A 14,219-nucleotide genomic window follows, 5' to 3' on the forward strand; every position below is an offset into this window, starting at 1 on the left:
GGCCGGGGGGGGCACGGCGGGCGTGAAAAGGACTTTTGTTCCAGCCGTGCTTTTCCATGTTTTACGTCCCCGGGAGAAGCCGTTCCCTGCCCTCTAGGAAAGAGCTCTGCGCGGGCTGGGTGGTGGTCTTTTTTTTTTTTTTTTTTTTTTTTTTTAAGGGAAATGTCTGTTTTCGGTCTTGCAATAACTTTGGGGGAGAATTACAGGTCAGTGTGCTGCAAGGAGAGGATTTTTTTCATTATGGAAATGAGAGCGGCGGCGATGCCCCGCGTGTGTGTGCGTGCGCGGAATGCGCTCAGGAAAAAATTGTAACACACATCTGGGTATTAGGTATCAGCCTGGAAATACTAGCCTAGTATGCATCAGTTTTTATGACGGCCTTTACAAGCCCTTTAACATGTAACCCGCATAGCTACATGTTGTCAGAGGGGAGAATTAAACCTGGAGAGCCTTGGCTTTCCTGGGGGCCACATCCATGCTCGCCGGGGCATCGCCAGGACCGGGTGGCAGTGCCCGTCTTATCAGAGGAGCTGTGCTTTTATTTTGAGTTGCAAAAGCCTTTCAAGGTCTTCATCTCCCAAAACTTGAGCTCTGGGGGCTGTGCTCGGGAGGGCTGTGACCCTGCAGCTCGCGGGACCTAGTGGCCTCCGATGGCTTGGGTGGCGATTTACCCCTGTGCTCAGAGGGTGCTGGGCAGGCTGCTGTCGCCGGAGAGGGGATTTTGGCAAGCTCAGCCCCAGGTCTGCTTTGCGTGGTTGTAACTCGGGAGCCCTTTGTGCGCTGGTTTCTCCTTCTCAGGAGGTTTCTGGTTCAGCTCCGGGGTGGGTTGAGGTGGAGAAGGGGTGTGCCCTGCTGGAAGCCAGGCAGGGAGGCGTTTGTTCACCAGCAACCAGCCCCGAGTTGCTTGGCGGGTGCATGGCACCGCTAAGGCTTGCTGGGGTTTCCTGCGTGTTCAGGAGGAGCCTCCGAAATCTCCTGAAACCTCCCCGATCGTCCTTAAAATGGGATTGCACTGGCTTGTATGAAACATGCGGAGATGGGGCACAGGAGCCTGTGAGGGCAGGGGCTGTGGGAGCATCCTGGAGCCTTGGGAGCAAGCTGCTCCTCCAGGGATGTGTCCTGGCCACCTGGGAGGAGAGCATTTTGGACATGTGTGGCACAAACAGGGTCTGGGGGGGTTGCATTAGGACTTGGGGGTGCTCTGTGTGCACCAGCTGCACCCTTGTGCTGAACCACAGCGCACAGCCCACCCGGCTCCCACATGCTGGGCAGGATTTCTCTTTTCTTTTTGGCCTTAAAATCCCCTGGGGTGTCTCCCCCCGCCCCGGGAGGGGTCTCCCCTGTCCCCCTGGAAGGCCTCCTTCTTCCCACCCCATCGCGGGCAGGGCTTGGCGAGGCGCAGGGGGAGGGATTCCCAATTCCCATCCTGCCGCTTTCTGAAAAAAGAGAAAAGTTTCCCACACCTTTGAGGGGTGCAGGAGGAGAGGCAGATAAAGAAGGTTCTTTAAATTAAAACTTCAAAAATAATTAGACTGACTGTATACTAAACAACAGCAAAGAGGCCCATTTACTGTAAATATTATGAATGGATTTGGCTGGCTTCTTCATCCCCACCCTTCCTCTAAGGCTTTTCTCTGAGCTGAGTCGAAATTCGGCCTTCAGACAGCACGGTACTCTGTAATTTGCATGGCTGATGAGGCCCAAAGCCTGGTACAGAGGAAACTGGAGTCAGCTGGCTCCTCTCTAACCACTGGAGACAGGCAGACAGGCATTTTTGGTGTGTGCGTGTGTATTTTTTCCCCCTTGTAGCTGCAGCAGACTCAGACCGGTGGCTGCAGCCTCGCTGGCTTTTAAAGAAAGTGGGTACAAGAAAGGTTCTTCTCTTCTCGGGTAATTTTTAGCCGTGGTAATTGATTAATCACCGTAATTAGGCAGTAGCAGTGACTAATGGGATGTTTGTGAATCAAATTTCTGGTTTGGTGGACTCCATGAACCCGGCAGTTTCACTTTGGCTCTTTCTTCCCTGTCCCCGCTCCCCGCTGCCCCGTGCACGTCCCCACCTGGCTGCGAATCACCCTCTGCTCCTCACGCCTCAGCTGCCCTCCTGGCCTTGCCTTCCTTCTCCCCACTGCCCACCCTCGTGGCTTTGTAGCAGACCCTTCCTCAGTTTGCTTTTGTGCTCCATAATCCCCACATTTGGGGCTGGGTGCCGGGTTGGGCACCCCAGGAGGAGGATGGCCCGAGGTGCCACCAGGCGGGGATGGAAACCATGGGGGGTGTCCTCGGGGTCCGGCTGTCTCCTCATCCTGCCATCCAGCCCCTCCTCGTTTTGGTGCTGGTTTCACAAGGGGGTTTTGCAGCCCTACTGGAGGTGATGGGAATTCCTGTTTGGGTCCCCAGAGGATGGCTGGACCGAGCAGAGCAGGAGGGTCTCATGGGTCACCATGAAATGGGCCCGAACCAAAGCCCTGGTTACAAACATCAAACATCATCACAATCCCAACCCCTTCCCATGGTGGCTTCTGCCAAATTGTATCCCCTGCATTCCCCATCCGACTCACAAGACTTCAAATCTGTTCACGGTGCCTTGGCTTCTAGACACCAGCCCTTAGAAAACTGAGCGCAAAGGCCTGGGTCCTTCCCCAGGCAGTGAAAATGGCTCATGGTGGAATAGAAATTTCAAGTTTCACACAGAGAATTGAGATTTTCTTTTTCCAGGCAGGGAGATTTTGTCTTGCTGTTGGTGCCAAAGCAAAAGTTTTTGGGGAAAACTCAGGACGTGAATTTTTATGCAAGGTTGACTTATTCTGAGGAGCAAGGAACCATTTAAGTGATTGGGTGGGTGACTTGCTAACGAGTTAAAGAAATAATCTTCAGGCTCTTTGCCCGGCATGGTTACACTGTAGGTTGAGTAATAAGAAACTGCCTAATTAGACGTGGACACAAATTTAAGGCCTAGCCTGTCAATCCGCGGATTAAGGACTCTGTAAGTACCCACTGACACGATGGGCTGTAATGGCTCCTAAAGAGATGTTATGGTCTATCGTGTCAATAATCCACAGATTAAGGGCTCCCTAAACAAGTGTTGACGTGACCGACTGTCTTTGGGGGCTCTCGTGCTGGCAGGGGGCACGTCCCCAGGGGCCACCCCGTGGGTGGATGCATCCCTGGGGGGGTATTTTGTCTGCAAACAACAGGAGTTGAGCCCTAAATTAGCCTTTCAGAAATCATCCCAGCCATCAAAAGCAGGGGAGCGAGGAAGCCGGCGCTGTCTCGCCCCTGGTGCGCAGTCAGATATAAAAGGTTTGGGGCAAACATTCCCGTGGGTGGTGTCTGCAGGCTGCCCACAAGCTCCACTAAAGGCACAAAGACCCTTTTCTACAGCAGGGTATGTCCTTTAATTTGGATTTTTCTTTGCTTTTGCGAGGCATACCTGGAAATCTGGCTTTGAAGGGTTTTTCTGGACTTGTCTTTTTTGTTTGTTTGTTCCCCCGCCCAAGGACCCTGTGAATTGCCTGGGAGATTAGAAGGGAGGTGACATTTCCCTGCTTCGTGCCTGTTTGTCTTCGCTTTGATTAGCTCTGTCGTTGCACATCATGCTCAGTGTTCTCCTCACCTTGATGCAATTCCTGGTCCCTTCCCGAATCGGAGTTCAGGCACATGTTTTTCCTGAGATCCTAAAAAAAAAGGTACTTTTGCACCTGCAGTGACCCTCAAGAAAACACAGAGGGGCATGCAAAAACCTGTGCAGAGCCAACATGAACCACTCCTGTCCTTTTTTAAAGTGTATTTGCTGGTAAGAGGGGAGGCTATAATCAATTAATTGCGGCAAGTACATTTGCATCCGGCTCACGGTGCTGCACGCAGCGAATTTGTATGTGAACCACAAAAGCCTTGCACCTTTTCCGCAGGATTTATTGCCTGCTTTTGGGTGGGTGGGAAGAGACCTTGCGGGCAGCGGCCACCTTTTCTCCGTCTCCATCTCTTCCATCTCAGGGAGCAGCAAGAGATGGGGGCACAGCTCTGCCCCGCACTCACAGATGCCACTTAAGGTCAGCCAAGAGATTACGGGTGCGGGATGCGCTCAGCTCGGTCTCAGCCTTGGCCCCGACCAGACGACACGTTGTGCTGACACCAGTCCAGCCAATTCTTTTTTTATTTAAGCACAGATGCCCTCCACACGTGCTGACAGATAAAGGAGGAAGGGCCTTTGTTTCATCTGTTCTCCAGCGCTCGGTGCACGTGTATACTTTAATTTATCCACCACCACTGCCCATTCATGTTGGCCATGGGTGCAGGGTCACCATGAGTGGCTCGGCGAGGGGACCCAAAAAAGAGGAGCCCTCCGTGGCCATGCAGGGGGAGGTGATGGCACGGCGAGGTTGGGTGGGAAATCCCAGCCCAGGCCTCCTGGAGGAATGAGGGAGGGAGGGCGTGTGATGGTGGGATGCTTAGGAAGAGCACCAGGAGACCCTTCGGGGCAAAGCTGCTGTTAAAAAGAATCAAGACACGTAAATCTCCGCGGTTAAAACACTTCTGCAGCCGGGTAATTTAATTTACGTGTAGTCCCAATATCACTGAGAAAAGATCCAATTACAGGCATTTAAGAACCTAATCAGGAATGCTGCTGCATTCCCATTTTCAGTTGAGAGCTGTTGCTGTCACAGATTTCAGTGACGGTCCGGATAGCTCCTGACTCCATCAAGTGGGAGTAGTCCGGGCGGGTAAGATAGCGCAGTGTGTGCTCAACTTGCTGTTTTCCTTAGAAGTCGGTTGATTACAGGAAAACCTTTAGCTATGTCAAAACAAAACAAAGCAAAACAAAAGATCCCCTTCCCACCTCCCCCCCGATGTTTGTGAACTTGGCACGGGGACAAGGCTGAGATCTGAAAACCCGCGAGCGGCTCTGCTGGCCGCAGCCTTGCTGCCTCTGGGCAGAGCCTGGAAAAAGTGCACAATTTCGGGGGGAGAAACAAAGGGGGGACCTGCTCCTTCCTCTCCTCCACCGCCAGGCAGAAGCTGTGAGCAGCAGTGAGTGCTTGGTCTCTGTCTTCTGCAGGGCTCGGCTTTTGCAATGGTTTTTGGCACTCCTAATACCAGCCCAGAGGGTATTAAGGGCTGGATAGATGGACTGGAAAACATGAAAACATCTAGGGATGAACAGGAGGGATGGGGAGGGCTGATGCACAGTTCTAAACCAAAATTTATGTTCAGCATGTGTTTTTTTTTTTCAATCCAAAATGGCCTTTAAAAAAAAAAAAATCAGACAGAAACCTCTCCTGAAATGAGCTGAAATGTCTCAGTTCCTGAATGAAAAAGAACTTTTTCTTCCTGGTCCCCCCATAAAACTGCCAGAACTCTGAAAGAAAAAGTACAGATGCAGATGACACGGTTTCATCATCCCGAAGCTGTTGATGTGTCGAGGAGCAAAGCCGCCCCACGAATTCCTTGCTGCTTCCAGCGCAGCTGCGGCGCGAGGTGCGAGTCTGCTGCGGCTCAAGAAAACCAAGCACGGGGCTCGTCCTGGGGCACTCGGGTCCCTCTGCGGTGTCAGTCGCCCTCATCCACTTTCCTCCATGGTGCCAAAGCAAGAGAAACCCTGGCTCTGGTCTTCCGTTGAGCAGTTTTGGGCAGGACTTGGCAATTGTGAGGGTCAAGGCAGGTGGTGGGAAACCTCACAGTCTGCTGGTCCGGATTTTGTGTTGGAAAGGAGCTGGGGTGATGCCTTCCTGGAGTGATGCTTCCTTCCCCTCCGAGGGATGGGCTGGTAGAAGTCAGGATGGCCCTTCTGGAAAGTTCAGAGGGTGTCATCTGGCGTGGTGGTAGAAAAATGAGAAAAAAATGTGTTTTTCCATTTTCGAGTCAACACAAGCTTCTGCAAAGACATCGGCACCTCGCTGCTGAGAAATGTTGCCCCCAAAAGATTGGGGTGCCACACTGTTGCCTTGATTTCTCCCCTCCATGCAGAAACATGCTCTGCTTCAGCCAGCACTTCTCTGTAGACGCGACTATGAGTGATCAATATGACTAATTCTCCTAATTCCTGCGGGCAGAGGCTGGCCTTATTTCCAGTTATTTATTTTTTCTTTACAATAAGTTTGCACAATGCACTGGGGGGCCCTTGATCCTGATGGGGCCCCTAGGCAGGCTGCCTTGCAAACCATAGAAATAATAATAAACCAACGATAGCAGCAAATGGAGGGGTGCTTAATAAGAAAATAATGGTGCGCATGTTTCTAGCATTAAGCATTATCATTGTTTGCTGGGGTATGGGAGCACTCGCAGCTTGCTGGGACTTTTCCAGGCATTTAGAAAGGGATGTGTTTGCTCCGAGGAGCTCGTAAAAAACGATGCTTTTAACTCAAAACTAGAATCCTGAAGTGTTTCTCAGCCGTTCATGGACTGGCCCACGCAGTGGCCACGGCGCGCTGGCAGTGGCAGCTGGTGGCCCACGCTTTGGGAGACGTGGCTGCAAATTTCCCAGGATTTGGGGATTTGTGCAAGTTTGCAGCAGGGCTCACTGCGAGAGGTGGCACGGGACCATGAGATGAACCCCGACAGGGTGTTTTGGGACTTTTGGGAGCATCTTGCTTCATTTCTGTGCCTAGCCCAGCCTGTGGTCATTGCCATAAAGCGGAGCCTTTTGGGGAAAAAAGTTTCCATCCCTGCCGGAAGCGTGCCTGCGTCACTTTTTCCTTCTCTCCTGCAACCTCCTCTCCTGCCTCCGCCGCCCAGGCGATGCCACTGGCTTTTCCCACCCATTTTCCCTGCTGATGCCAAAACGGGGGGAGCGGGGGAGCTCCGCCGGGGTCCCAACAATCGTGAAAAGCGGCTTTGGTGGTGGCTGGCTCACCGGGCTGGCAGGGAGGCCTGACCCTGTTTATCCGGGCTCAGCCCGTATATTCTCATGGCTTTTTGACTAGACGTCCAGTCAACAGCCGAATCCCGCAAACGGAAGACGCTCTGGCATATTTATACTGTGTGCTGGCACTGGCTCGTTTAAAAAATCCCGGATTACCTAAGACTTGTCCTTGAGGTCTGGTCACCCCATGTCATTGAAAAACCTAGTGGGATTCATTCATGAACTTCCAGCCCTCCATAAAGGTCTGTTCATTCATAGCCAAGGCAGTTTTCTTTTTCTTTTTAGCCCTTTTTTTTTTTTTTTTTAATGCACTGGCAATTAAATAACTCTTTGTAAGTTGCAATGAGCTGCTTGTTAAGTGGTCTTCACTAATGCAAGCACAAACACAGGGTGAAAAAGGCTTTTTTGCCCCCCCCCCTCCTTCTGAAAGGGATGCTTTTATGTTAAAGAAAATAAATAAAAACTTACAGGAATTTCAGCAGGGTTCAATGGCTGTTGCTGCAAAATTCCCTCAACTGCTGTAAAGCAAAAAGACCTGCAGGCTGTAGGCATTGATGGCAGGCTCTGATTAGGTGGGTTGGTTGCTTGGGTTGTGCTTTTTTTTTTTTTCTTTTTTTACAACCTAGCTTTGCTTTCACGACTCTTTAAACAAACAGCTAGTTAAACCATCTTTAGAAAAAAAAAAAAAAAAAGAAGAAAAAAAATCCACCCCTTCTCTCTCTGCGCATGTACACAAACAGCAGTTTTGCCCCCCCTGCCCGAGCGGCGCGGTGCCTGACGCTTCTCCGGGGGGAGGCTCCTGCGGCCGCCCCCGGCTCGCCGCGGGGACCAGGGCTCAGGGCTCAGGGCCAGCCGCTTTTTTAACAATTAACTTTTTTTCCGCCGTCAACCCAGCTCGTTTCTTTACTTGGGCAAAACTCCCGCTGGCGGGGAGGGTGCGGCAAGGGGGGGGGCGCAGCCCAGCGGGCGCCCGGGTGGCTTGCATCACCCCCCAAATTGTGCTTTTTTTTTTTTTTTTTTTTTTTTTCTAGGGGAAAATGCAGTCCTGAGGGTGTTTTTTGATAAACACCCACCTGGGGCATCCTCTGTCAGCGGGGGGGTAGAGGGGTGCCGGCACCCCGTTCGCTTAGGGCCGAGGTAACCCAAGCTGCGCCGCCCCTTCCCTCGCTCGTCCCCTTTCCCCAGTGGTGCCAGGTTTCAGCAGGATTGAGTTAGAGGAAACAAAAAAGTCCTGGGAGGCACCGGCAAGGGGAGGTGGACGGACAAACAGCAGCACACCTCGACCCTGTGGGGCGATGCTCGGTGGGGCTGTACCCCCAGGGACTCCCGGCCCCGCTGTCCCCGGGGGCTGGCAGCCCAGCGACCCTCCTGCTGCCGGCCGGGTGCGCTCGGGCCCGGTTTTGGTAGCTGCCTCCAGCAACTGCAGAAATATTTTCCTTGCTGGCATAGAAATGAGGAAATTAAAAGTGTGCGGCTGGAGTTTTTTGTTTTTTTTTTTTCTTAAGAGCACAGTGCCGTGCTTTAAACAGGAGGCCGGAGGAAAATGCCTGTGCTGGGGAAGCAGGCTTATTAATAGCAAAAAGTACAGAAAAATACAGAAAATAAAGCGGGGGGGGGGGGTCAGGGCAGCACTGTGGGGCCTCACGGTGCTTGGCTGGGGAGGCCTCTGGGTGCTGCCCCCCGTTCACCAACTCACGGCCCCCTCTGGATTTTTGTATTATTATTTTTTTTTAAATACAATTACAGAGATTAATAGTTCCCAGGTCTTAACATGCCTGTGAAGGCTGGGAGGGATTGCTAGCTGAGCAGCACCGGCCTGGTACAGATCCCCCGTCAGGGAAAGGAGTTTTTTTCATGTTTCTCATCCCCCCTGCCCCATTTCCCTCCTCTCCCTCCCGTGCCGTCCCCTCGCGGGGTTAGGCGGAGAAGGAGGAGTTGAAAAGAAACGGGTTAAGGGAACTAAGGAACTAAGTTCGGGGCTGCTCCTGCGGGTTTTTGTGACCGTTTTTGTTAACAAACACAAGGTTTCCGGTCTCCACCCTGCTGCTGCAGGCCGCCGTCTGCCTGCGCTTCCCGCGGCCTGCCTGCAGCTGAGGGCCCGGCCTAGGCCTCTGCCGCCCCAGAGTTAGCCCCAGCCCCCCTGTTTCACTGGGGTGACCTCCAAAGTGTGCCTTTTGGGTGTAAATAAATGTTTTTAGGGTGTTTGGTCCTGCCAGACACAGCTGGCTGGAGCAGGAAGGGTGCTGGGACGGCAGCGCTGCGGGTGCTGCTGGTGCCTCGAGCTGCTTTTGGGGAGGGGGAGATGGTGCTTTGGGCACTTGTAGCCCACCAGAACTAGGTGCTGGAGCAGCACAGCAAACACCCAAACGTGGGTGAGTGTAAATGGACTTAATTGTGGCTGTCACACATTGCTGTCAGAAGCGGTGCCTCTGCTGGGGGTGCTGGTGCCTGTGTGGAGGGCATCATGCAGGCGCGGAAGCGACATCATGGCATTATATTGTTTTTTGGTCACATTTTTAACCTCCCCGGTACTCAATTTCTCCTCTTTTTCCTTTTTTCTCGCCTCCTTTAGATTCCCAAGTTCTTCAGGAGCCGGGGGATCGGTCACACTGGTGCGTGGTGGCATACTGGGAAGAGAAAACGCGCGTGGGTCGGCTGTACTCTGTCCAAGAGCCCTCCCTGGATATCTTCTATGATCTACCTCAGGGGAATGGTTTCTGCCTCGGACAGCTCAACTCGGACAACAAAAGCCAGCTGGTGCAGAAGGTCCGCAGCAAGATCGGGTATGGCATCCAGCTCACCAAGGAAGTGGACGGCGTGTGGGTGTACAACCGCAGCAGTTACCCCATCTTCATCAAGTCGGCCACACTGGACAACCCCGACTCCAGGACGTTGCTGGTGCACAAAGTGTTTCCAGGTTTTTCCATCAAGGCTTTTGACTACGAGAAGGCGTACAGCTTGCAGAGGCCGAATGACCATGAGTTCATGCAGCAACCATGGACCGGATTTACTGTTCAGATCAGCTTTGTGAAAGGCTGGGGCCAGTGCTACACGAGACAGTTTATCAGCAGTTGCCCGTGCTGGTTGGAGGTTATTTTTAATAACCGATGACTCGAGACAGAGTGGACTCATGACATTTATACTACTTTGCTGCTATTATTTCCTTCTGAGTGCTTGCTTTTCATGCAAACTTTTTGTTTTTGTTTTGTTTTGTTTGTTGTTTTTTTTTCCTGTTTTGAGAAATAGCTTATGGAAAGATTTTTGCCTTGGTATTTTGATAAATATATATATTTTTTAAAAGTGTGAATGACCAATAACTCAGAAGGGCAAGAGAAGGGTGTGTGGGGAGTGGGGATGGATCGCATATGATAATTGTTTCCCACCTCTGAAAGGATTATTCTATGCGATCGAGGATCGGGGAGCCACTTGCTGTTTGTTACGGCTCCATCTCTTGGATAACAGGACAGGAGACCCGTATTTTTCATGCACCACCTTCCCCTCGCCTCCAGCTGTCCCCAGTGGTGGTGACAACCAGCTGAGGCCCCTTCCCCAGCGGTGCTGACCCTACCTAGCCACCGCCAAACGATGGTGCAAAACCTTCCCAGGCAGGTCTTTACCCACCCTTGTCGATTTTTTGTTGTCGTTGTTGGGCTAGAGTCTCGTCCCTGTGTTCATCTTGTCCACCGTGGGAGTGTGGGTGTTGGGGGAAGCCTGCCCATCCTTCCACTGCTTTTTTATTGTCATGGATTGATGCAAGGGGAGAAAACAACCGTGAAGAAACTGTGCATGGCCCGTGCTTTACAATTTGAGCTGAGATGCGAAGTGACAGAAGCATAAGCTTAAAAAAAAAGAAACAAAGCAAGCAAACAAGCAAACAAACAAAAAAAAAAAACAAACAACAAAACAAAACAAAGTAAAATGGGGAAAAAAAAAAAGTGTTCATGATAGTTGGTCTGTTGTAACCTGCTAATCAGGTTATCCCGGTACCATCGTATCTGGAAATGCTGTTGTGCTTTCATTTCTTCTTGAATTCATACACGAGTATGATACTTTTACACTGTTCTTAGCTCAATGAGCATGTTTAGACCTTAACATAAGCTATTTTTCTAAATATAAAGGTTTAAATGAACAAGAGAGCATTCTCCTTGGAACTTTAGCATTGTAGTGCTTTGGAAATAAAACACACAAAAAAGGACTCCTTAAAAAAACCCTGAGATTTATTAAAGAAAAAAAATGTATTTTATGTTATATATAAATATATTATTACTTGTAAATATAAAGACGTTTTATAAGCATCATTATTTATGTATTGTGCAATGTGTATAAACGAGAAAAATAAGAAAGATGCACTTTGCTTTAATATAAATGCAAATAACAAATGCCAAATTAAAAAAAAAAAAGAAAAAACAAAAACCCCATGAGATTGGTGTTTTTTTTTTTTTTTCTATGGGCGTTATCATCCAGATGAATGTTTTTTCTAAAAGAGTTTATGTTCCATTGAAAAATAAAAACGTACACTTGACCGAGGCTGTGCGGAGTGGCTTTCTTAGCGGTGGGGAGGAGGCAGGCAGGGGGGATGCTGCTCTGCGTGGGTCTCGTGCAGGGCACCCACCTGGCCCTTGGTGGACAAAACCTGAGGTGCCTGGTTTTGTTGGTTATTCCTGTTTCACATAATTTTGGCTCAAGCAATCTCCTGTGCAAGCTCCATCTGACACCATCACAGTGCATGTGTCCTCAGCTAGGGGGAAGGTCCCTCCAGCTCCTGCCCCTTCTGGAAGGAAACCTTTTTGGAGTGGAAATCACCAGCGGGCTTTGCGAGCACCTGGGCCAGGTTCACCCAACACTACGCCTTTCAGTTCAGCGGAGACGTGCCCTGCCCAAAGGGATGTGCTGAGATGCAATATTTGGTCTGCTCTGCATGGACTGTGCCTTCAGCTGGCTTCATTCCCCTGAGTGCACGAACCAGCTCCAAAACCTCTTTTCGTCACGTGCGAGCTTTGTGTGGGAGTTTCAATCTCCAGCCTCTCAGCTTTGAGTGGGAGCCAGCAGAAGAAGCTGAGGGCATGGTGGATGTTCCCACCCCGTGCTGCTTGGTGTGCACTGCAGAGAGAGGGCAGATATCAGTGCAACTTCAGCTGTTCCGCGGTTTGGCTCCTTTCCTTCCCCTTCAGCCTTGAAATACTCGATAACCACCTCACATCCCCAAGGGCCAGAGGTCGGACTAGCGTGGATGGTTTGTGTCGGAGGATCAAGGAACAGCTCTCCTGCCCACAGCCTTGACACCCAGAGAAAGGCCCTGCAGAAGATGGATAAAGCAGACAACTTTATTACAAAACTAACTCAGCGCCTGCTTTTGTAGCACATACCAGCAGCAGCAGGGCTGTGCAGGGGCCCTGGAAGGATTCGTCCAAGCCCAGGAACCATCAGGCTAAGGAATATTGGGCTCATTTTTTTTTATTATTTATTTTTTTCCTCCCTCCAAGTCTCCCTGCTGTGCTGGCAGCTGGACATGGTCTTCACCCAGAGGAGCTGAGAGGGTTTTGTCCCTGGGTTGTGATACCAAGGTAGCACCAAGCCGTGTGGGCACACCACAGGACTGCATTTAAGGGCTGTTTTGCTGATGTTTTTACTTCTTTGCGTGAGGTTCAGCATATCCTGCAGGTTAGAGCCTAGAAGCCCATGGTGTTCATGCCCTTGCTCATCAGGCAGTGAGATGTGAACATACCATTTACCCACGCTGTTTCTCAGGACTCTCACTTGCGAGAAACAGAGGATACAAATCGTAGCTCCTCCTGGGAGCGGTGTGAAGGAGAATGGGAGGACTGTACCCCAAAATGAGCACACCTCACAGCAGCTTTCCGAAGTATTTAATGCAAAGGCAAAAAATGACCCAACAGAGCCCAGAGGCTGCCCGTGGAGGTGTCCCCATGGGTGCAGCTCTGGTGGGCTGTGGCACTGCTCAGCAGGAGCAGCGAGGGGCTGCTGGGGCTGGGAAATCCTCTGCACACCCCATGCTACCCCTTGTCCTGTGAGGCTGCCTCTGGCCTTGGCTGCAGACACGTTGCTGAGCTGGCTGGACCTTGGGCTGGATGGATGTGGCTTGAATGCTACGGCGCTGGGCTGGAGAGTGAGCTAAAGCGCCTCATGGAGCACTTTATTTTTTATTGGGGTCTTTGCTTGGGTTTGTCTGTCAAAATAAAAGACCAGGAGACACTGTTTGCAGGAAGAAGGCTGGGAAAAAGTCAGCAAAACTATGGCTTTTCAATACCGCTGCAGCTTTAGCTAAAACGTTCCAGACTTCACCTCCTGCTGAGCTAATTTTAGCCCTCTTTCAATGCAAGAAAAAATGAAGAAGACAGGAAAAAAAAAAAAAAGGAAAAAAAGAACATGACAGAAGGATGCTGAGCACCAGCTCATCTGTGTTCCTGTTCACCCAGAGCTTGCTCAGCTCTAGGGCTGGAAGATGCAGGTGGTGCTGGGGTGGGAAGCAGTCTGAAGGGTAAAATAGAGAAGGGAGGTTAAGGCGAGGGAGAATTTCCCCATGGCTGGGGTTTGCCGGTGGTGTAAATCCGTCTGTAGGGCTCTGAAAGGCTGCAGCCACATCAAGCAAGGTCCGATTTGCCTCTGCTGGTGCCATGAGCTGTGGCTGGAGGCTTCTCCTCCTGCTTTGTGCCCGTGCCCCTGCGGCTGGGGCCGTGCCAGGCTGACACACACGCGCTCACACAGAGCCCGAGTGCTGGAGGTAATTTGTCCAAAATGCAGCAATGTGGCTGCTCTTGATCTGGTCAAATTTGGATGACCCAGTAATGCCCGGATTAAGGAGCAGAACCACAGCCCCGACCTGCCCTTGGATGGAGGAGCTGTGGGCAAGGGCAGAGCTGGCTCCTTCCCAAAAGGAGAGGCAGATGTCCAGCCTCTTGGTAGCTCAGCAATACGATGTCCTTGCTCTGTGCCCACTCCTTCCCATGGCACATCCCCTGGGTTTGAGCCCCCCCAGCACCGTGGACATCCACAGCCACCTTCCAGCAGAGCAGTGGTGGCCCCGGGACCTCTCATATCATCGTGCTCTGCACGGCTTTGCTGCCGTTCCCACTCTTGCCTCCTCAGAAATCACCTTACCCAAAGCTCATTCGCCTAAGAGGCTCAGACATGAGCTGGCTGAGACAGTCTCAAGTCCTGATTTCCCAGCGGTACGTGTCTCCCTTCTCTCCTCCCTGCAAAAGGGTTGCTCTGGAAATTTGGGATGTCTGAAATGGGTCTGTTCCAGTTAACTGCAGTCTTGCTTTGTACCACGGCTCCAGCGTAATCAGCACTAAATCTTGTAATGACATACTGCAACACAGTAAATTACAGCATG

The 14,219-nt window shown here is 51.2% G+C and overlaps 1 protein-coding gene and 1 long non-coding RNA gene across 5 annotated transcripts in view; one reads left to right on the plus strand and one right to left on the minus strand.

Annotated features, from left to right (window-relative positions):
- Positions 1-11,384, plus strand: part of SMAD7 (SMAD family member 7) — a 28,021-nt gene extending 16,637 nt beyond the window's left edge. For all 4 annotated transcript variants that reach the window (XM_038169926.2, XM_038169927.2, XM_038169924.2 and 1 more), the window contains one exon: positions 9,435-11,384. In XM_038169926.2, the coding sequence (XP_038025854.1) occupies positions 9,435-9,973 (539 nt within the window). In that variant the 3' untranslated portion in view covers positions 9,974-11,384. The remainder of the gene's footprint in view (positions 1-9,434) is intronic.
- LOC113840331 (uncharacterized) lies at positions 4,526-7,984 on the minus strand. The gene is made up of 2 exons (XR_003493144.3): positions 7,331-7,984; positions 4,526-5,811 (listed from the first exon to the last, which is right to left on the minus strand). It is a non-coding gene; the product is annotated as an uncharacterized lncRNA (long non-coding RNA).
- Positions 11,385-14,219: the final 2,835 nt, after the last annotated feature.

This window comes from Anas platyrhynchos, chromosome Z, assembly GCF_047663525.1.
Source record: "Anas platyrhynchos isolate ZD024472 breed Pekin duck chromosome Z, IASCAAS_PekinDuck_T2T, whole genome shotgun sequence".
NCBI classification, from domain to species: Eukaryota; Metazoa; Chordata; class Aves; order Anseriformes; family Anatidae; genus Anas; species Anas platyrhynchos.